Source organism: Mandrillus leucophaeus, unplaced genomic scaffold (assembly GCF_000951045.1).
Source record: "Mandrillus leucophaeus isolate KB7577 unplaced genomic scaffold, Mleu.le_1.0 Scaffold302, whole genome shotgun sequence".
In the NCBI taxonomy this organism is placed as follows: domain Eukaryota; kingdom Metazoa; phylum Chordata; class Mammalia; order Primates; family Cercopithecidae; genus Mandrillus; species Mandrillus leucophaeus.
This window is the reverse complement of record NW_012103166.1, coordinates 655,560-680,528: the sequence shown is the minus strand read 5'-3', so window position 1 is coordinate 680,528 and position 24,969 is coordinate 655,560. Positions and strand designations below refer to the sequence as shown.

The 24,969-nt window shown below is 35.1% G+C and overlaps 1 protein-coding gene across 2 annotated transcripts in view; it reads right to left on the bottom strand.

Moving 5' to 3' along the window:
* Window positions 1-24,969, bottom strand: part of GSK3B (glycogen synthase kinase 3 beta) — a 268,959-nt gene that overhangs the window by 34,899 nt on the left and 209,091 nt on the right. The window contains exons 8-10 of one of the 2 annotated variants that reach the window (XM_011987168.1): window positions 20,002-20,097; window positions 10,191-10,229; window positions 7,383-7,569 (exon numbers count right to left, since the gene is read on the bottom strand). In XM_011987168.1, the coding sequence (XP_011842558.1) occupies window positions 7,383-7,569; window positions 10,191-10,229; window positions 20,002-20,097 (322 nt within the window). The remainder of the gene's footprint in view (window positions 1-7,382; window positions 7,570-10,190; window positions 10,230-20,001; window positions 20,098-24,969) is intronic. The other variant, XM_011987169.1, reaches the window with a different exon arrangement.

Sequence of the window (24,969 nt, the reverse complement as noted above, 5' to 3'; positions counted from 1 at the left end):
TATGTTTATTGCGGCACTATTTACAATAGCAAAGACTTAGAACTAACCCGAATGTCCATCAATGATAGACTGGATTAAGACAATGTGGCACATATACACCATGGAATACTATGCAGCCATAAGAAAGGATGAGTTCATGTCCTCTGTAGGAACATGGATGAAGCTGGAAACTATCATTCTGAGCAAACTATTGCAAGGACAGAAAACCAAACACCACATGTTCTCACTCAGGTGGGAACTGAACAATGAGAACACTTGGACACAGGGTGAGGAACATCACACACTGGGGCCTGTTGTGGGGTCGGGGGAGCGGGGAGGGATAGCAGGAGAAATACCTAATGTAAATGATGAGTTAATGGGTGCAGCACACCAACATAGTACATGTATACATATGTAACAAACCTACACGTTGTGCACATGTACCCTGGAACTTAACGTACAATAATAATAATAATAATAATAATAATAATACTGCTAGTATTTTGATTCTGGGGGAACCAGTCTAGATTTTTCTATATTTATGTCATGATTTTGTATCTTAATCCAATCGTGGTCTACATGTTTGGCTTCGTCATTTTTTATCTTTCTGGAGTCAATTCATTTTTATAATTAAAATTTTGAAGATGCACATGTCCTTGAATATCCTTAAATCCAACGATCTCACTTATTTAAATGGGGAAACTCAGGTAGGGATACTGTGTTGACCAAGGTCTACAACTATGTAGTTACAGGGAACTAGGCTTTAGGTCTGACTTACTCTTTGCTCCTGCAATGATGCATTTCTTTATTGTCTTGTTTATATATCATATACCACCAGTGTTCTGGTCTTCTGGAAGTATATGTGTCCAAACTACACACAGAACTTTCATTGAAGATACTAGTTTTTGATTGATTGTTCCTATACCACGCCACATTTTTCCCAGTAGAGTATGTCCAAAGTAGCAGGGTGGACCAAATAATCTCAGGGAAAACAATAAAAATTCTTATATAAAATACATAATTTAGAGCCTAAAATCTTGAATACAGTCACTCATTATTTGTCATTACTGCTGTAGTTACCTGAACTAAATCCTATCTGCCCCCTTTTAGTCCACTCATAAATTTTCTCAAGTTCTCCCTGTGGTGTGTCTCCAGTAGTATACCTAGCATTTCATTGCCCAGAAGAGTATAACTGATTACACAGATATTTTACTCTTCTAGATTACTTAGAAAGTACTGAAGAATAATTCTGACATCAATTCTATTGATGTGTCCTACATACATCAAGAGTTCCTATTCCAAGTAAATTTATCATGGCTGTTGTAAATAGTAAGTCTAAAAACCATTAATACTCACCTCAGAGTTCATAGTAATTTGAGAATAACCTTGGAATATATAGGAATACCTCGGAGATACTACAGGTTCGGTTTTAGACCACTACAATAAAGCGAGTCATGCAAATGTTTTGGTTTTCCACTGCATATAAGTGATGAGTTTACCCTACATTATAGTCTATTAAGTGGGCAATAAGCATTACATCTAAAAAAAAAAAAAAAAAACACATATATACCTTAATTTAAAAATACTTTAAGCTAAAAAATCCTAAAGATCACCTGAGCCTTCTGCAAGTCATCTTTTGTGGGTGGAGGGTCTTATACCTTGATGTCAATGGCTGCTGACTGACCAGGATGTTGGTTGCTGAAGGTGAGGGTGGCTGTGGCAATTTCTCAAAACAAAACAACCATGAAGTTTGTCATATTGACTGACTCTTCCTTTCACAAAAGATTTCTCTGTAGCATTTAAGGCTGATAGCATTTTACCCTGGTAGAACTTCTTTCAAAATTGGAGTCAACCCTCTCAAACCCTATCACCGCTTTCAACTAAGATTATGGAATATTCTAAATCCTTTGTGGTCATTTCAACATAGCAGCTTCACCAGAAGGAGATTCCTTCTAAAGAAACCACTTTTTTTGCTCATCCATATGAAGTAACTCCTCATTCATTCATGTTTTATCATAAAGACTGCAGCAAATCAGTCACTTTTCAGGCTTCACTTTTAATGCTAATTCTCTTACTATTTCTACCACATCTGCAGTGACTTCCTCCAATGAAGTCTTGAGCCCCTCAAAGTTATCCATGAGACTTGAGATTAACTTCTTCTAAAAGCCTGTTAATATTGACATTTGGACCTCTTTCACAAATCACAAACATTCCTAATGACATCTAGAACGGTGAATCCTTTCCAGAAGGTTTTCAGTTTACTTTTCCCAGATCCATCAAAGGAATCACTATCTAATGGCAGTTACAGCCTTATGAAATGCATTTCTTAAATAACAGGACATAAAAGTAGAAATTATTCCTTGATCCATGGGCTACAGAATGGATGCTGTGTCAGTAGGCATAAAAACAACATTCATCTCCTTATACATCTCCATCAGAGCTCTTGGATGACTAGATACATTGTCACTAAGTAGTAATATTTTGAAAGAATCTTTTTTTCCTGAGCAGTAGGTCTCAACAGTGGGCTTCAAATATTCAGTAAACCATGCTGTAAACAGATGTGCTATCATGCAGGCTTTTTTGTTCCATTTATAGAGCACAAGCAGAGTAGATTTAGCATAATTCTTAAGGGCCTTAGGATTTTTGGAATGGTAAAGAAGCACTGACTTCCACTTAAAATCACCAGCTGTATTAGCCCACAACAAGTGAGTTAACCTATCCTTTGAAGCTTTGAAGCCAGGCCACTGACTTTTCCTCTCTAGCTAGGAAGATTGTTGATGGCATCTTCTTCCAATAGAAGGCTGTTCTGTCTCCACTGAATATCTGTTGGTTAGTGTAGCTATGTTAATCAATGCTCTTAACTAGAAGTCTTCTGGATAATTTGCTGCAGCTTCTGTATCAGCACTTGCTGCTTCACCTTGCACTTGTATGGTATGGAAATGGCTTCCTTCCTTACGCCTCATGAACCAACCTCTGCTAGCTACAAACTTTTCCTCTGTAGCTTCCTCACCTCTCTCAGCCCTTACAGAATTGAGTAACATTAGGGCCTTGTTTTTGATTAGGCTCTGCCTTAAGAAAATATTGTGGCTGTTTTGATCTCTATTTATTTCTTTGTGTGTTCACTGGAGTAGCACTTTAAATTTCCTTTGACAACTTTTCTTTGCATTCACAACTTGGCTAACTGTTTAGCACAATGGGCCTGGCTTTTGACCTATCTCAGCAGTTGACATACTTTCCTCACTAAGCTTAATCATTCTAGCTTTTGATTTAAAGTGAGAGTCTGTGTGACTCTGCCTTTCACTTGAACACTTGGAGGCCCTTGCAGGGTTATTAAATAGCCTAATTTCAATATTGTTGTGCTTCAGGGAATAGGGAGATCCAAGGAGAGGGAGAGAGATGGGGATTGGCTGATGGGTGGAGCAGTTGAAACATACACATTATCAATTAAGTTCAATACAAACTTCCAAAACAATCACAATAGTAACATCAAAAAAATTACGATCACAGATCACCATAATGGATGTAATAACAATGAAAAAGCTCTAAATATTGCAAGAATTACCAAATGTGGCACAGACACACAAAATAAGCATAGGTTGTTGGAAAAACAGGCTCAATCAACACAGAGTTGACATGAACCTTTTATTTGTTTTTAAAAAAAAAAGCATTACCTGTGAAATGCATTGAAGTGAAGCCCAATAAAACAATGCATGTCTATACTTTAATTAATCTCAGGTAGTTGAAATACTATATTCACTTCAGATGTGTCTGAGGATAAGGCAACTTAGAAGAAAAGGGCTAGGACATGGGCAGATAAATAGATGAGCTGACCCTATTTATGTCTATCGCTATTTTATAATGGGAAAATAAGTTTAAAAACCATTGTTACAAATATGGAATCTGCTAGTTATCATAATTAATTACAATAGATTTTATAAATAAGTAGCCTACTGCTTTCAAATGAAAGAAATATAAATCTTTGATGAACTAGGATTCTAGAACACTTGCTTTTGCTGCCCATCGCCTACTCATTTTCAATTCCATGTTTTCATCAATTCCTATTCTGTAACACATTCTTATACTCTTTCAAAAAATATTTTCTAACGCTTTCCTTATTTTCCTTTGTTTTTTATACCTTAGTCTCCCTTTTACTGTTCTTTTATTTACTTGCTTTCTGGAACACCTTTTCTATCTCATCACCTGCTTTTTTCATGTCCAGATACTCTTACTCCCCGCCACAAAATATTCAGTCTGTCTGAGTCTGCATATTGCTCAACGGCTGCCCCAAATATCCCATTTCAACTCTCAATTAACAGTTCCCCAGAGTTACTAAATCACTGCTTCTTCTGGCCTAGCCAACATGCTGCCACTCTTACTTATCTCCCCAGAAAGCTACCATTCTCTCACATAATCCTGCCAAGTGGTAGAGGAATAGAATGTTCACATTAGCTCATACTAAAGTAAACGGATAATATCTTTACCACCTCCATCCTACCCTATACTCTTAGGAGGACAATATTTACTAAATAACTTCAATTGGTAAAATTTCATACAAATTAGGTAAAAAACTGAGATTGGGGATGTGTGTGATAGAGTTTGGGGAAGACTCACCTTTAAACATACAAAACAATTGATTTCCTAATATATTCCAGCCTTGGAATAGGCAACAAATTAGTTAATAAGAAAATACTGATCCTTACTGGGCTTTCCTGATTCTATCTGCTTCCTAAGGTCTGATTCAGCTATGGCTGAATTTGAAATTCTAATGACAGGAAGAAATGGAAAGAAGGGGGTGTGCCAAAGGTTTATTCCAATTTCCAACATCTGAAAGCAGATAATATTGTCAGTCATGGGGTCCTGGAACACTGAAGCTTCAGTGCTGGAAAAATGAGAGAGGTCTGATGTTCTTCTGAGTTATGGATTTTGGCAATCAGAAAGATCTCAAAGTTGTCCGTCTCATATCTGTTCATCTCTCTCCTTCCTCTATCTGAATATGGAAATATTGTGATTATATGAAAGTAATGCTAATTACTGTTTATGGCTAATTACTCCATGGTACAGTAACAAACATCAAATTGCAGTTAGCTTTATTGTAAGCTTTACCATAATAAAACACTATATTTTACTCAAGTGTTTAATCTTTATAGTTCCGTATATATAGCAGGTTTACTTTAGAAATTAAAACAATAGTAACGACAACCAGAGGGAACATTAGAAATGCCCAAAAAATACTGGTTGTATGAATTAATGAATATTATGTTTATTTAAAGTGGTACATGGCACTCATACATTCATTGAGCACCTACTATATGTAGATCTTTATTTTATTTGGGGGAAGTAGTGCTGCAGATGTCACTGACAATTTGTTATGAGGATGGAGGAGGGCTTTATGCTGCCTTTAGAAGAACCTCACTAATATCCCTCACCCTTCAACTAGACCCCACAATGTTTCTATCTCTAGATTTCCTTTAGCTATACAACCAATTGGAAGATTGATTCTCCTTCTTCAACCCCTTGGATTACCCAGTTTTATTCTGGTCATCCATTAATTACTACTAACTAGCATGTGCTTTAAAGTTGCATCTGTACACAGTTACAGCTGCCTCAGAAAACAAGATCACCATTTGGAAACACTGCTCCAAAATTAGAATACAGAGTATCATATCAAATACAATGGCATCAAGGCTAGGCACGGTGGCTCACACCTGTAATCCTAGCACTCTGGGAGGCCAAGGCAGGCAGATCACCTGAGGTCAGGAGTTTAAAACCAGCCTGGCCAACATGGTGAAACCCCGTCTCTACTGAAAATACAAAAATTAGCCAGGCATGGTGGCAGGTGCCTGTAATCCCAGCTACTAAGGAGGCTGAGGCACAAGAATTGTTTGAATCTGGGAGGTGGAGGTTGCAGTGAGCCAAGATCATGCCACTGCACTCCAGCCTGAGTGACAGAGTGAGACTCCGTCTCAAAACAAAACAAACAAAAAAACCAAAAAACAAAAACAATAACAACAACAAAAAAACCCTCTCTCTTCCCTGGACATCTTACATAGAAACACTGTTCAAAAACAGTAACAATAGTGATTTACAAAGACCGTGAGAAAGTACTACTTTGTGATTACAGCTCAGTTTCAGAATGGGTGCTAAGACAGAGCATTTTAACACTTTTTAAAAAGGGGCCATATCTCAAAATGACAGCACTTTCAATAATAAGTACGCATAAGCACACTCTGTGACGTCTGCACAAGGACGAAAATTGCTGAATGACACATTTCTCAGAACATATCTGCATCACTAAGGAATACATGACTATGTTTACAGGGTCCACTTTTTCACTGATACTCAGAATCACATAAACACTCTGATAACCACAGAGACCACACACTGTATCTATACACATTACATCCAAATATAAATGCATTCTCCAAACCCTCAAAAACATAAATGTTCAAGACCCACATCATATTTATATCTAATGTGCTGGGCAAACATAATATTTTAAAATACCAAAATAAAAGAGTCTTCATTTTTTTTTTTAAAGAAAGATATGATATATATGAATAAAGGAAATAGATTTCTTTCTTTGTCACAGAAAGCTCAACATCTCCCTTTTCTGTTTTCTAGCCTGAGTATGCTTACTAATCAATACATCAACTGTGTTTTTTTTGGTAATGAATTGTACATTTTTTATGCTCAGTGTAAGAAGAAAGTCACATCATCAGAGGTAGTGTGACTGAATGAATGAATCACTTAGGTCTTAATCAAGGAGAAAAGAAAACTGAACACAGAAATAGTGAAGAAATAGTGACTATCACAAGGTCTTCCAGAAACCACAATGCACAAAGTTAGTTTTCTTTTCAGTATTTTCTCTGCAGCAGCAATGGTGCCAAATCTCAGAGGGGATGGAAATTTCCTTGTCTCTATTGTTTGTTTAAGTTCTTAGAAAGGGTTTATAGGGCTCCAGTTTTCCTCCTGTTTGGAAGACAATTGAATTTATACAAATATAGCCAATTCATTCCAGGTTTAAAAAAACTTGATACAAACTCTAGGGAAGCAAGAAATGCTACTATTTTAAGTTTCAGATCCAAACCTAAAGGTTAAATTGTACATTAGTCCAATTAGTGATAAACTTCACTCGCTGAACTCTCTGTAACTTCTCCTGTGCCAACATTATATTCTGCTAAAAATTAAAGAAGCTATGCCTATTGGAAAACTTTTATGTGCTACTCTTTTCTTCAAAATCATATAAGTAGTGACCATTAAGTTAGAAAGGATGCTCTTTTCGCCTACCTAAGTACTTAATATGTCCATTTTTGTCTCCCACAGATTTTAATTAATAGAATGTCATTTCACACCCAGTGTGTAGCTTTCCTAGAACTGGTGAAGAGCAAAGTGTTTGGATTTACCTTGAGTGGTGAAGTTGAAGAGTGCAGGTGTGTCTCGCCCATTTGGTAGTTTGACATTTGGGTCCCGTAATTCATCAAAAAATGAATGTGCACAAGCTTCCAGTGGTGTTAGTCGGGCAGTTGGCGTATACTCCAGCAGACGGCTACACAGTGCAATTGCCTCTGGTGGAGTTCGGGGTCGGAAGACCTGCAGTACAAAAAAAGGGAAAGAATAATTAATGTTTTAAGAAACTAAGTAAATACCCTGTGAGCAATGACTTAATTACCACCATGCACAGAAACATGGTTGCATTTGGGAAAGGACCTTCTAGAATGGAAAAAGTTAAATGCATATGATTCACAGGGGTGAATTGCTAATTAAAGATTATATGAGAAATGCTCGGAGAAAAATCTATATATGCTAATCATAAAGTAACAACAATCAGACATGCATACAAAATATGACAGGCACACGGGAAAGGCTGAGTTCTGGAGGCAAGTACAACTAGAAAATTATTTCTTAAATTTTAAAGTTTTCACTGCTATGGCAGTAAATAAAAGATTGCCTCTTTTGCATTGTTTTTTTAGCAGAACAATTGTTAATGATGGGCAGTACTGTTCAAAAATTTGGCAATCAAAAAGAAAAGAAAGAAGAGCTATTTACTCTAGGTCTATAAATGCTACTGATTTGGTATTATTTCCAATAAACAGAGCCTACCATTATTTGAAGAAATTCTTGAATACCTTGAATTTGATTAAATGTCCTATATTTTTTTTTCTCAAGTAGGTGTTACCATGAATATGGCCAGATTTCCCCCATTTGAATGAATATTCCAGGGTTTTAATCAAGGAGAAAAAAATGTATTATCCATTAAGAATGATTAAGACACAGAAAAAGTGAGCTGAAGGCAATATTGAAGAAAAATTCAATTAAATTGATCTACTTAAAGGAATAGATAGCTTTCTACTAATTTGTGTCTTAAATAAAACTAATCATCAAAAACTATAAAAATATGCTTCATTCTAAATTATGGCCACCTACAGAATAAAAATAAAAAGGTAAGGAACAGAAATAAACAGACGAGAAGCCTTTGGAACTAAAGAAAAATGAAACATATATCCCTCGACAGGAAGAACATACAACCAGAGGTGGACAGAGAAGTAGACACTTATAAATGGAGGCAAACAGACCCACAAGTGAGAAAAGTCCATGCAGATTGTGACAGGGCATGGAGCAGCCTGGGAGGCTAAGGTTTCCTAGTAAGAATGGCTCATATAACATCTGGTTGTTCACTTATGCTGATGGTTAGAACTAGTTACAACTACAGAGCTCATTAGACTTTCCAGAGACTATTTATGAGTACTGTCTACAGTGAAAAGAGGATTGTATTTGTTTTTAGTTTATTATTGAAAAAGACATTTTCCATGAAAATTGAGAAATTAGGTAAAGCAGGCTCTTAGGAAATTATTTCAGAACATAAAGAAAGGCCTCAGTCAATTTCTTGGTTATGTTAAAAAGAAACCCTTTTGTAAGGTCAAAACCTGCCTCATATATTCTTTTGAATACTCTGACTTGCCTCAGTCAAGGAAACCTTAGAGTTACTGTCAAATTTGAAAGGTTCAGCTCTTCTACTGTTACTGGTCCCCTCTCTTGCTCCCAAGGTCTATAATCATATACAGAATGTAAAAAGAAAATAATCAGTGGGAAAACCCAGAAAATTTTTGTAAAAATATTAAACACCATTGGCATATTTTATCCCTGAAGGCAAGTTTGCTTCTGTTTGATAGTATAAGGATTTATTTTGCCAGCTAATCCAAAATGTTTTTGCACCAATATGGCAGCACATAAGTGGAATTAAAAGTAGCACCAAAAGTAGAAATAAATATCTCCTGCTAACATTCAAATGTAGGATGGCTGGGCACTGAGTTATTTTAAATAAAAAAATTTCATGTTATATTTTCAAAGATTTTGTGTTAAAGCTGTTAATAAACCAGTATTACAAGCTTGTTTCTGCTATTTTTTTTAAGTCACCCATCTCTTTTGGTGTTTTACTGGCTACAAGTGATCATCCATATTGGTACTAAGACATTTATTAGCGTATATTTGTCAGAGAATTGTAACTCACGGAATTCAAGAGTTAAAAACAATAAAGAAAGTAATACATGCCAAGAGCCTACTTTAAAATCAAGATTTAACCTGCCTTTACAAAACGTATACACTGTTATTTTAAACCCTTGAGAGATTCTTGATGAGAAAAGCCTTGGTTCAGTACTCTGTGAATAAAGGTTGAGTGGAAAACTATGCAGGGTCAAAACCCAGTATCTCCCACAGTTCAGATTTCTGACCATAATACAGGGTGAGTTAGCATGTAACTTCTAAAAATTACAGGGCAAACTAGAAACTAGCTCATCTGAATTATTTTTGCTTCTAAAGAAAAGGAAACCACCAATAACTGAAATTTGTCTTTTAATTAAAGAAGCTTCCACTGTCACTTCTTTCCTTACTCAATGAAATTGCTTAACACTCAGACCTTTGGTTTCATGGATCTTCATCAATATTTATTCTTGTAATAGAAATAATAATCTTAAAATCCCACAATTCCTAAACTTCAGCCTAGATGTCAATGAATCACCCAAGAGACTGACAATCTAAATATACTATAAACGAAACCTATGCCATACAGTGAATAAAAACAGAAATCACAGCTACTTACATCGTTTACTATTACATTTCAAGAATGAATAATTGTTTAGCCTCTCAAAAAAGATTTCCCCCAAGTTTTATAGACCTGCCCTGAAATTTTGGGAAAAAAAAAATTAAGTACATACCCGCACTCCTGAGGTGAAATGTCCTGTTCCTGACGAATCCTAAAGATGATAATGCAGTGAAATAATCCAAACAGGGGAAGTCAATCCAAAAGAGAATAGTCCAGCAAGGAAAAATATATCCAATGTTATAAGAAATCCATGGTGTGGGGGGGACATAGAAAATGTTTATACAGTTATAAACTTTAAACATCAGTCTTCACAGTAGCAAGTCCAAGTTTTAAAAATTATTTCACCACAGTGTATGCAAAAAAATTTTTTTTGATTGTGCAATGGTGAGGCACAGTAAAGAAACATTTTAATTTTAGTTTATTATGTTCCAATGCCAGTGCGTTTATTAAAAAAATACAAAACCAAAAAAAGTTAAAATCAAAATGAAATCTAGAAGTAAAGTTCCCAAAGTAAAGTGGTCTTCTACGACCTGGATTCATCATCCACAGACATGGCTGGGAGGGGGCATATTAGCTTGCTTTTAAAGTTTCAAGTTCCAAATATGCTACTTTTTTCTCTATTAATGTGTTCCAGTTACACAGTATAAACATTTTTTTTTGCTAAGTTATTAGTGATGAGAGGAAAGTAGTAAATATATTTAAGTTATAATGCTATAGATTTCAAGCCAGATACTTTTAATTTGTGTGAGCTAAGAAGGATCAGGCCACCGCGGATTATTCTCCATTTTGGATTGACTTCTCTGCTAAAAGATGTTTCTTTGCTGACATTCTCATTATCTTAGGACTCATCAGGAAATTGACATATCACCTCAGGAGTGCGGGTATTAACTTACTTTTTCTATTGTGGGCTTTGCCCGCTTATACCCTTGCACCCATTACTTAGGAAAAATAGAGAACATTTTTTCCTCTTTGGAAAAACTCTCTGAAAAAATAAACCCTACATCTTTGAGCACTACAAATTAAACACAGTTCCATCTGCAAATATGCCCAATTCACCCACCAAAAGCTAAACAAAATATGTACAATTAACAATACAACTAAGGGACAGTCACAGTTACAGGTGACAGGCATAGTAATGTATACCAACACCTAGGCACAACGGAGCCAAATATGCAAGGGAGGTAGCAGGGTCTATTATGTCTAGGTATTGAGAACAAAAAATGGCAGAACTCACCAGTATCTGTGAACTCCCCTGGCTATTCTAAGAGAATTTAACATTCTTTTAGGATAGTTTCCAGTGGGGGAATTAAATATTTTTCAAAAATAAATAATCCGCGGATTACTTTTAGTCTGCAGACTAAAATTTAGTACACAGATTAAAATCTGGCCCATCAGAATAAATTCTCTCATGAACTAAAACACAACCAGGTGGACAAAAATAGAAAACCAGACTGAAAGAACTGAGAGCACAAAATAAGACTTACTGGGCCAACTAACAATTAGTACGCAGACTAAATATGGCCAGCGAAGTATGCAGCAAGGCCACAGAGATCCCAAAACACCCCTTTAAAAACAAAACCAAAAGTAAATCAATAAAACAGAACAAAATAAAACAAAGGAAAAAAAAAAAGAAGAAGAAGAAGAAGAAAAGAAAAAGAGAAAGGAAAAAAGAAAGAAAAGAGAAAGGAAATATTGAAAAGAACCAAAACACTGACATGAACTTTTAAAGTGATTCAAATACTACCTCACCTATGCAGCAACTCATTTTCTTAAATTAAAACAAATATCAACTCTCATCACAAATACTAGTCCATAAAAGAAACTAACAGAAAAAATTCATTTTTTAAAAAAGAAAGTTTCCGCAGTATTGAACAAATGCAAAGAAGTCCTTAAATGAAGAATTATTCAAAATAAATTTGCATTTGGGTAACTAAAAAATGACAGAGGCAATTTCTGCCCTACATGTCCTAGAATAGACTTTGGCCTTCCAATTTCAACCTGGAGCTAAGTGTTGTGACTGAATCTCAAGCACTTTATAAAAAGGCCATTTTTAAGCAATCACATACACCATACCAAAACCTATGGTTAAGATGCATCTCACAGCATCAGCTCTTAGCAACTCTGTTGTATTATGCAGCCAATCAGAGCAATGTAAAAATGTCCATTTTAAATGGCTGTTGGCAGTGATAATTAATCTAACAGAACACAGAACAAGAGCCATGCCTGTTCCAAATAGCTATTCCTCACTAGTTTTTATTATGATAAATGTACAACATTCATCCTATATCCTGGTCATATACAAAATATAAGCATCCAGTTTTAAAAACTAATAAACCATGAATATTCCTAAAGAGCAACCCCAATATTGACTCTCAAGTAATCTATTAATCATCTGAAATTATATGCAATTTGTAAACCTAAACACAGGATTAAAAGTGAGACAATGCCATGGACTGTAGAATAGGTAATTATGTTCACTAAGAGAAGAAATTAAGTCTACTTAAGTGCTCATATGGCGCACAGAATTCAATAATTACTTAATAAATTAGTCCATACTATTTTTAAAAATATTCTCCCTATCTCTACTAAAAATACAAAAATTAGCCAGGCGTGGTGGTGGGTGCCTGTAATCTCAGTTACTTGGGAGGCTGAGGCAGGAGAATCACTTGAACCTCGGAGGCGGAGGCTGCAGTGAGCCGAGGTTGTGCCACTGCACTTCAGCCTGGGCAACAGAGTGAGACTCCATCTCAAAAAAACTCCCCCCAAAAAACAAAAACATACATTCTCTAGCAGTCTTTCACATGCTTTGCTACATTGATCTAATGATGCACGGACATACAAGCTAATCCAATTCACTTTAAGTACTATCAAAAATGATTACCAGAGGCTACTGAAAACAACTTTCAGAGCCCTCCTCCCAAGTAAAATTGCTATCTATGAAATCAGCATCTAACAGGGTAGGATACACAAAACTGAATTCGGCTCAGGCCTACTGCGTATTTTTCTAACCTTTTCGTTAAGATACCAGCTCAGGTAAAGAACGCTGAGCATAAGAAACACAAAGAATCCTTTCCTTAGCCATGACAGATCTAACATCCAGTGAATTTCAGCTGTACTAATTAAAAGCCTTATTTAGTTTTCCCAAGTTCTACTACAGGTAAGAAAAGTTACACAGTAAGTCTTCATTTAATGTCATTGATAGGTTCTTGAAAACTGTGACTTTTAGTGAAAGGTATAATAAAACCAAATGTTTTCCCTCGTCAACGTTGAATGAAGCAACATTATTTGAGAATCTATTGTACATCATTTCACTTAAAGTTGCAGTTTCTAAGCACCTACTAACGATGTTAAATGACTGGCTGTATATATGTAGATATCAGCATTTAACTATGTAACATAAATTTCCCTCCCTCACATCATGCACTGATGAAATAATACTACATGCCTACACAGGAGTGTGATTTGCTTATCTGCTTATCCAATTTAATCTTTCAATGTTCACAAAACAGTTATTACAGTCAGGCTGGCCCTCCTAAGAATATAGAAATATTTTCTTTCCATTCATCTCTCTCCACCTTGAGAGATATTCACCCAAGCTATAACAATTCCTAACCTTTTCTACACCTAAGCAAATCTTAAACCTCCCTTCAACATCCCACCTCATCTATTATCTTTAAGGGGAGTTCCTTTTTCCCTCTACCATCCTCACTGGTCTGCCTTATAACACCTACAGCCATGTGGAACACCTCTGAACACTTACAGCACGGCATCAAGTATATGGTTATATGGTATCTCACATTATTCAATACTTGCTTCAACTGAGCTTTTCAACTGTCAGCTTTTCAAGGACAAAGACTATATATTTTACTTCTTTTGCATGCTTTATGGTACCCAGCACAGCACTGGTTACATAGAAGACACAAGATTTAAAGAACAAATGATAAATTAAAAATAGAATTTTGCCTTCTTTTCAAATCCACCCCTAACCTCATCCTTTGCCTCCCACAAGCAATCTGAAAATTATGTCTTACTGAGTATTCTTCCTTCTTCACATCATTCCTTTCACATGTGGATTAGCCACCCTAAAAGCTGGATTTTAATGTGGATTTCCAGCAAAGAAATAAGAATATATAGCCAGTAGAAATAAAAAAGTGAGTTCTAACATAAGAAAATGGTATTAGAAAGGGAGATGAAGTGACTATTCTAGCAATAAGGATGTGGGTAGAAATTTCAGTAGAGAACATACTATATGTATTTGTGAGACAAGTGAGAATGGTCTAGGTAGAATGCTCAGGGCAGAGGGGGGTTGAATAATAATATAAAAATTGATTTACCATAAGCAATAGAACAAAATAGACAAGTAGCAACCTTAGGAGTCAATAGAAATCCCCAACATGGTTTTATGCTTTCTGGAACACATGTGAATGAAATGAGTAATGCAGAGAGACCAGAAAAGAAAGATAGAATGGATGTGCAAGAAAACTTTGGCAGCAATTTCTGTTTTGTGCCCTCTAGGTCTCTCTGAAGGCATTTTAATAATATACTGAACAATGGTTAAAACAGGTAGGTTTACCAAGTTCTGAAAAATCTATTGAATGGTTCAGGGGAAAAAATGTAACATTATGGACAAAGTCTTAAAAAGAAATAAGTATAGTGGGGCTTTCTGGGTCGGCTGTAAGCATAAAGAATAAGTAACTTTTTCAGTCTAAAATAATTCCTTTGAAAACTGAAATGACCTGAGAATTCAATTTTCTGCTTACTCTGTTAGCCAGTTAGAAATACTAGTATTGATTCACTAAGAAGCATGTTGACAGTGTTTTAGGAAATCAGGTATGCAAGGATTAATTTTTGTGAATAACGCTTTCTGGGAGACTTACCAAATGACCTACGGTCATACAAATGCTACAGACACTTAAGTATTAAACTACCATATATGCCAACAACTTGGCGACAAATATTTTGAAGTAATTGGTATTAATATTATTATAAAAAAGAAATTAGGACTTGCTATAATATATATGGTATAATTTGGTAGGTACTGTAGGAGTTATGTGGTAGGATAATCATAAAGAACTTAGATAATGAGAAAATATTTCATGGGAGAAGTGAGATTTGAGATCTTAAGAAAGGTTAAGACTTGGTAAGCAGAGAAGAAAAAAAGAACATTCTAAGACAGTGGAAGGGGGAGTAGAGAGAGGGAAGGGAGACACTAGCAAGAGGCAGAAATGAATGCGGCTTCTCTGGGGAACAACTAGGAGACAATCTGACTAAACCAGAAAATCCAGCGTGGCTGCATGGTCCCTTCAAAGTGATCTACAAACTGGACAACACTCCAATATGTAGCCAACATATTAAATAGCAGTAATGTAACTGTTAAGAGATCAGGGGCCTTGGGATTGCAATCTACTTCCTTCTACTAACCAGTTGTTACTTTATTCTTTCATTACTCTGAAAGAATAAAACAGACATCTGTGTTACCTAACTGACCACACAGGATTATTTATTACTAGGATAGAGGAGAAATGCTTGTCACAAAGAAATTTAAACAAAAGGGTAGAAGGATCATGCACTCGAAAGCGGGTGGGAAGGCACCTCGTACACCTACTATGATAAAACTTTATTAAAAAATCCCTAATCAACCCTAAGTAGACACTAAACTTTTAAATTCATTGCCTAACAACATGCATTTAAGGATACAGGAAGCTGTAAAACTTGGGAAAGAGACTGGGTTCAATAACTAGATACCTCAAGGAAGGTTAGGAATAGGACAAATACTAAATACTCTATTTTTCTGGAAAAGAAAGGCAGAAAAGATCAAGAACAGAGTGACTAAATAATCTGCCACCCAAACTGGGACCTTCCTGAGAGTGAAGAGGCAAACAATTATTAATTACACTGGACAAGCATAAATTGGCACATAGGATCACTCTTGTCAGTATATGTATATAACACTAAACTCTCCTAAAGGTTATGAGGAATCAGAGAAGAATTTTAAATAGGAGTGACACTATCACACGTGCTTTTAAAAAAAGCCAACTCTGACAGAAATGAGGAGGATGGATTAAAGTGATGTGAAACCGAAGGATGGAAATCAGGAGGTAGGAGGTTGTTTTTAATAATTCTGTGATATGATGGTGACCTAAACTAAGGTCAGGGCACTGGAGACAGAGAAGACAAATCAGAAAACTACATTGGAGTGCTACATCCTTCACATTTATTCAAAACTAAAGTAATCCTTTATATGTATATTATGGCTGTATTTTCAAAATAATCCTGAGAAAAGACACAGCAGATATTCGCTATCTTACAAAATAAAAAAAGCTGAGGCATAAACATTAGGAGCAGTGTTTAAACTAGATTCTCACTCTGTATATAATAGCCCACCATTTAACCACACCTCCATATACTAAATGCAGAATTTAAATTTCTTCTCTTCTTCCAACCAATCTCTGTCTCTACTTAATTCTCAATCTACTTTTGCATCACTTCCTTTTCTTTCTGTGTGTTTTTCTTCTTTGTAGTGTACAGTGTACACCAAGGCATAGGTCTTCATTCCCTCACCTCCAATAATAATCCTTGTTTCAAAATATTAGCACCTATTTCCTTTCCTACTTAAGCCACAAGTGCTTTATTAAAGAATTATGTTGCACTGGCTATTGCTATTATGTAATAGCCCAGGGCAACTTACTGGAGTTTTTAATTGTCAAGATTTCTGCCATACATCACACTGGGATCACCTCAGTGTTATTTTTCTGCTATTTCTTCTACACATCTGTATTGCCTTACCTCAATGTTTTCACGAAAGACATCTTCTCTTTTGATCTCTATTTCTGTCTTTTTTTTTTTTTTTTAAGAACAGCAAGTCCCAATCTTGGGGACATAGCTGCACAACACTGCAGCACAGGAAACCAGGGTTCATATGTCCACAGCTTCAGGAGATGGGACTAACAGAAGACAGCAATAAAGGTTAAGTGGTTCTTGTTTCCAGACTCCTGTTTACTTGCCCTCGAAGGGCAAAATGGTCTTCTCTTTGGGGGACATTCTATATGGTCTTTAAATGACTTAAATGGCTGCTTACCCTAAGAGCATTTCTCAAGTTGCTGTCCACTATCACAATGGTAGGGAAAGGAGTCTGAGTTCCCTCTAGGAATTTTAAGTTTTGTATTTTAATTCTTATGATAACCTATTTTTAAAAAATCAACACAAGCATATTCTCAATCATCTAGATGACAGAGAAAAATAATAAAATTTCTGCATCTGAATTTACTTTTTTGTTTACAATCCCAGTAACACCCACTCTCATGTGCACAAATGAGGAACCACCATAAGTGCACTTATTACATAACGCATGTGTATGAAGTGAAAACCAGATTATGTCAAAAGACGCCAGATGAATGAAAGCTTCAGAGTCCTTTTAATAGACAAAAAAGATGGGAGAACTGAGTCATTTTTCTATACATGGTACAGGAATGGAAATCTAAATAAACGGGCTTTACATAGACGATTCAGGTTTGAAAAGCATTAGTATAAGATATGGAAACATCAAGAATTCAAGAGGGCAAAGATTTAAAGCATACATATTTAGCACAGCTCTTTTGTTGGCTGCATTTTAATTATAATCAACTATTTCTCACATTCTACTCTAGCTAATACTTGCATTACAGAGATATAATTCAGGGGGAAAATGCAGAATTTGACACACACTAAATACAGTGCCCCCTCCCTTTTATCCACAGGGGATATGTCCCCAAGACCCTCATGTGGATGCCGAGACTGCAAGTACTACTAAACCCTACATACACTGTTTTTCTCTATACATACATACCAGTAATAAAAGCTTACTTTATAAATTAGGCACAGTAAGAGGTTAACAATAACTAATAATAAAATAGAATAATTATAATATCTATAATAAAATAATGTGAATGTAGTATCTCTCTCAAAATATCTTATTGTACTATATCACCTATTTCAGACAGAGGTTGACCAAGTGTAACTGAAACCTTAGATAAAGGAGGACTAGTGGCAATCTTGATAAATAATAATAATAATAATAATAATAATAATGGAGGATGGGGACTGTTAAATAGCATCTCATAGACTCAATTTCAGCATTATATTTGTCAGAAACTCTATAAGGAGGGTAATATGTGATGAATACTTAGATTATACCAAAAAGAATTTTTCCTTTTCCTCATAAAAATAACATCATTATTAAAGAAAATATGAAAGTTTGAAAAGGTAGAACAAAGAAAATAAAATCGTGCACTTTCTTCTTAACCAAACTACTGTTGGCATTTTGGAATATTTCCCTGTATTTATTTCATACACAGAATTCTCTTTGTTGTTTTTCGCTTAACACGGCTGAAGTCATAGTATACTACAAATCACTTATTATAAACAATTTAACTTGCAGTAACTATAATGGACTCAAACTGTAATGCAGCCCCTAAATCCAAGTAGGCCACCTGAGATTTCCTGGGTTTAGAGTCAGGTGAGAATCCCTAAATATCTTCTGACCCAGATTTAAAATAAGCTTTGAATACAAAGGTCAAAGAACACTTTTGAATCTCAGACTATTTAGTGCTTACCATAAACTTTTAAAAAGGGGAGGCAAGATCGTGGTCTGTTGGCCAGGTTGTAGTAAAAGCTACAACCTATAATTCTGGCACTAAAATACTATTGAGGTCTTTGATTCTAAATAGGAAATAAATAATTAGTAATGAGAATTTTCTGAAGATAGATAATGAGATTATGAGAACTTAAAGAAAAAGTAACTGGAATCATAATATACATAATTGAGAGAGAGAGAGAGAGAGAAACATACTTTGATTCTACAGAGTGTAAATTATTTCACCTATAGCCCTGAATTACTTCACCTCTAATTATAAAAGATCTATAACCAACTAAATGAACAGTATATAAAATGAATTGTTATATGTACATTTTAAAATACAGAAAGTCTCTCCTTAAAATACATATTATAAAGTTGATCATTTGTAACTCATGACACATACACACACACACACACACGCGCACACACACACACACACAAGTTTAATCCCGGCTTTGTCACAAGCCATCCATGTAATCTTGGGTAAGTCACTTTGAATCTTTGGTCAGAGTTTCTGAACTTGTAAAATGACGAAGATTTTAGAGATTTAGAGATTCACTCTACTTATAAACCCTACTGAGAAATTTTATATTTCTTCTCTTCATAATCTCACAAATCAAACTGAGGTGAAAACACTTTTTAATAAAATCTCTCTTAAAATCATTCCAATTAAATACCAAAGGAAAAAAAAAAGTTCCCTGGTACATTAGCAATTATGCTCTTTAGAACTGGTTCCATCTAATGTTAAGGTTAGGTTTTTCCAAAGGCTAGTGACATCCAGTTAACCTATCAATTGTTTTTAATGTATACTCCCAGCAAGATTACATTTGCTTTCTAATCATGTTTCCAAAATGCCAGTAGGAAGGTAAACAAGAGAGGAAAAACACAAAATGCCATCTATAATAAGGTATGTGTTTTAACAGTTTAAAAGAATAATGTCTGAAATGTATGGTATGCTATATGATATTAAACTATACACCTCTATGTAAATAAACTTCTGAATTTTAGGTTGCCAAAATTTTATATAAGATCCTACTCCTAAATCATTAATTCTGTACTTTAATGATATAAGTACACTGTCCTTACCTTGTAAACAAAAAACCAGGCTAGAAACTGTCTACGGGAAATCAATGAGACTGAAACTATATAAAGTCAATGAAACACTCAAGTACATCTGTACAACTATCTTTACATGCAGAACTGCTTGTATTCATGCAACTATCTGATCTCAAAATAGTTTAGTTTAAGAACGAGAAACCTGTTTTAGTTAACTATTGATTAATATACTTTAAAAAAAAATCTGACTCACCTTAGTCCAAGGATGTGCCTTAATTTGAGGGAATTTAAATTCTGTGTAGTTTGGGTTCATTTCTCTGATTTGCTCCCTTGTTGGAGTTCCCAGGACCTAGATAAAGAAAGCAAGTTATTGCCATCTTTTCCTATATATTTAGAAATTTATATGTTTTAAGGCATTGGATTCACTTAAAAAAGGTATTCTCAACTTAAATAAAATTCTTAACTCATTAAATACAGCAGTGCTATGATTTGAATATGTCCCCCAAGGCTCATGTGTTGGAAATTTAATACCCAATTCAACAGTGTTGAGAGGTGGGATGTTTAAATGGTAATTAGATAATGTCTCTGCCCTTGTGAATGGAGTCACATCATTAAAGTGGAAGCAGGCTTGTTATTTCAAGAGCGGGTTGGTTAGCAATGTAAGTTTGACTCCCTCTCACTCTTGCCCTGTCTTGACTTTCCGCCTTCCAACATGAGATGATACAGCAATGAAGGCCATCACCAGATGTGGGCCCTTTGACATTGGACTTTCCAGTCTCTGGAACAGTGAACCAAGTAAATTTCTATTGTTTATATATTACCCAGTCTTTGGTATTCTGTTACAGCAGCACAAAACAGACTAAGGCAAACAAACTTTGTGAAAGCCTTTTATCTGTAGCTGACTACAGATTTCATGCTGTATTACCATAGACAGACTTCTATGATAACAATAATGTTAAATTTGGGTCATAAAAAAGATTACCATACTCATAAATATTCAAGTAAAAATCAGGTATATTTGTTTTCTCTAGAAAAACTATCTATTGCAATAATCACATCTGAGAGTACTTTTTCTTCACTTAGTTCAGTATAGCCAAAGATTATACAGCTGTCCCTTGGTATCCAGATTGTTTCAGGAGCCCCCTGAGGATACCAAAATCCAGACACGTTCGAGTCCCTTATATAAAATGGCATAATAGTTGCATATAACCTACTTACATCCTCCTATACTTTAAATCATCTTTAGGTTATTATAATACTTAGGTTATGATAATACTTAAATAGTTGTTACATTGTATTGTTTTTAAGTTGTACATTATTCTTTATTAATGTATTTTTACATTGTTATTTTCTGAATATTTTTGATCTGCAGTTGGTTGATTTTGCCGATGCAGAACCTGTAGATATGGAAGGCCAATTGTATTATCAATATATCAGGCAAACTTTATTATAAACCCTCAATAATTCATTCAGTCGTTGAATACTTAGTGTCCCTTGTGTATAAGGAACTATGTTAGGACTTTTGGAGGATACAAAGAACAAGAGATTTCCTGCTACCATAAACTTACATATTTGTATGTCAAAAAAGTATAACTACAGTATACAACAAAAATGTATTGAGCACTTCATTGTTTCTAGAGCTATACTAGGGACTGAACAAAGGAAAGTACATAGACCTGCTGTACAAGATGGGTGACAAGAAGAAACATTAAATGCTAAAAATTGAGGACTTTGAAGAGAAACACCACATATTACTCATCTTTATAACTATAAGACCTTGTATAAATCAAATTTGTTGAAATAAAATATTAAACCAGTTACAGTTCAAGAATAATTGCACAGAAGTAGAAGAAAGGAATGTTAAGTACTAGATTTGTGGTGGCAACCAGTGAACAATCAGGCATAATTCTGTAACCATTCAGGGCAAAGTGAGAATTTGTTATGTTTTTGTTATTGGTTCTAACTCTCTAGACTCTGCTAAAACTTTCAGAACTTTATTCAAATTTTTAAAAGTTTGTTCTTTAAAAGACACTTAAGAAAATGAAAAGGTTAGCCACGAACTGAGGGAAAATACAAGCCCTTTGCAAAATGTATTTTGAAATATATATAAAATATGTATTTTGAATATATATAAAAAACTTATAATTCAAAATAAGACAAGTCAATACAAATCAGCAAAAGATATGCACAGACATTTCACCAAGGATGACATAGAGATGGCAAATAAGCACAAGAAAAGATGTTTGGCATCATTAATCATTAGGGAAATGCTAATTATGACAAGATACCACTATCCAACCAATAAGAAGGCTAAAATTAAAGACTATGTATAACAAATCTTGGCAAGGATGTAGAGCAACTGAAGCTCTCACCATTGATGGTGGAAATGTGGAATGGTATACAGCACCTTGGGAAACACTTTGGAAGTTTCTTAAAAGCTAAACACATATGTATCATACAACCCAACATGCCCACTCCTAGGTACTTACCCAGGAGAAATGAACGCATATGTTCATACAAAGACTTGTACACAAATATGCATAGCATTTTTTTTGCAACTGCTAAACAGCAGAAACAAACCAAAATGGCATTGACAAGTAAATAAATGGTACATAGCCACACAGTAAAATATTACTCAGTAATTTAAAAAGAACAACATGGATGAATCTAAAAATAATAAAGCTGAGAGAAGCCAGACCAAAAAGAGTACCTAAAGTATAACCACATTCATGTGCAATTCTAGCAAATTTTCTGCCTATAGTGACAGAATATCTACAGTTTTGAGAAGCAGGACTACAAAGGGACACTAGGAAGCTACTGGGATTATGAATGTTCATTATCTCAGTTTCATGGGTGTAAGCATACGGCGAAACTTACCAAGTTGAACCCTTTAAATGTGTGCAGTTTTTAAAAATATTTATTTCTGTGGATACATAGGTGAATATATCTATGGAATATATGAGACACTCTGATGTAGGCATACAATGTATAATAATCACATCAGGGTAAATGTGGTATCCATCACCTCAAGCATTTGTCCTTTGTTTATTTTTATTTATTTATTTATTTTAGAGACGGAGTCTTGCACTGTTGCCCAGGCTGGAGCGCAGTGGCGTCATCTCGGCTCACTGCAAGCTCCACCTCCTGGGCTCACGCCATTCCCCTGCCTTAGCCTCCCGAGTAGCTGGGACTACAGGCGCCTGCCACCACACCTGGCTTATTTTTTGTATTTTTTAGTAGAGACGAGGTTTCACAGTGTCAGTCAGGATAGTCTCAATCTCCTGACCTTGTGATCCACCCACCTCGGCCTCCCAAAGTGCTGGGATTACAGGTGTGAGCCATCATGCCCGGCCTATCCTTTGTTTTATAAACAACCCAATTATACTCTTTTAGGTATTTTTCAATATTTAATTAAATTATTATTGTGTATAGTCGCTCTGTTGTGCTACGAAATACTAGATTTTATTCTTTCCATTGTTTTGTACCCATTAACCATCCCTATTTCCCCCTCAACCGCCCTTCCTAGCTTCTGCTAACCATCATTCTACTCTCTATCTTCATGAGTTCATTTGTTTTAATTTTTAGCTCTCATAAATAACTGAGAACATGTGAAGTTTGTCTTTCTGTGCCTGGCTTAACACAATGACTTCCGGTGCCATCTATGTTGTTGCATATAATAGGATCTCATTCTTTTTGAGTGTGTGTGTGTGTGTGTGTGTATATATATTTTTAAATCTATTTTTCTGTATCTATTCATGAAGTGTCCATGCTGATGAACACTTAGGTTGCTTCCAAACCTTGGCTATTGTGAAGAGTGTTGCAATAAACATAGGAGTGCAGTTATCTGTTCAATATACTGATTTCCTTTCTTTTGGATATATACCTAGCAGTACGACTGCTAGATGGTATGGCAGCTCTATTTTTAGTTTTTTCAGGAGCCTCCATACTGTTCTCCATGGAAGCTGTACTAATTTACATCACCACCATCAACATACAAGGATTCTGTTTTCTCCACATCCTTGTCGGCATTTGATACTGCCTGTCATTTAGAGATAAAAGCCATTTTATCTGGGGTGAGATATCTCATTGTAGTTTTGATTTGCATTTCTCTGATGATCAATGATGTTGAGCACCTCTCATATACCTGTTTGCCATCTGTATGTATCCTTTTGAGCAATGTCTATTCAGATCTTTTGTCCATTTCAAAATCAGATTATTAGATATTTTTCCTATAAAGTTGTTGGAGCTTCTTATATATTCTGGTTATTAAGCTCTTGTCAAATATTTTCTCCCATTTTGTGCATTGTCTCTTCAGTCTGTTAACTGTTTCTTTGCTGTGCAGAAGCTTTTTATCTTGATGTGGTCCCTATGTGTAGTTTCTTGTATGCCAATTACACCTGTAATAAAAACTTTCAGAAATTATTTAACTATTAGAATACATAAAGTTTGGGTAAGATAGATGGAAGAATATTCTGAACTACAGAATCATTATTGACATAAATCAAAAGGGAATCTAGTTAAAAATAAACTGACCTTTAACTGTGTATAAGGTAATTTCTGAGCAAACTCCTAGTGTAATTGGAAAGAAAATAAAAAGGTGACTGTAAAAATATTCTAAATTATTAACACTTATTCTAACCCCTATTTCTAACATTGTTCTGGTGATATGTGCATGTGTCTGTGTATGTGTACACATGTACCTGGTGAGAGGGTGAGGAGTGAAAAATGAGGGAGCAGTACTAATAAGCTTATCAATAATTCTGTCACATGCAACGCTACTGGATTCTTTTGAGAGCTGAAAACAAACAACGGTGGCAATGACATGAATAAACGAGTGTTTATAAATGTATACCTTCAGTGACCCTACAACCTACTGATTTCCATTTCAAGCTATTATACCCTAACAGAGAAATTCTTATACCTCTAAAGCAACATTGTTCATAATAATAAAATACTGCCAATAAAAGCAAAAATCCACCAGTAGAATTAACAAATAAATTGTGGCATAGTCATACAATAATATACTAACTAGCAATGAAGAGGACTAAACCAGAGCTACACATACCTTTATGGATGAATCTCACAAACAATGAATGCACACAGCATGACTGCCTTATATAAAGTTCAAAATCAGACAACACATAGTTTACATAGTAAAACTGTAAAACTAAATAAAAAATATAAGAATACTCATCATTAAAATCAAGTACAGATTATCTAG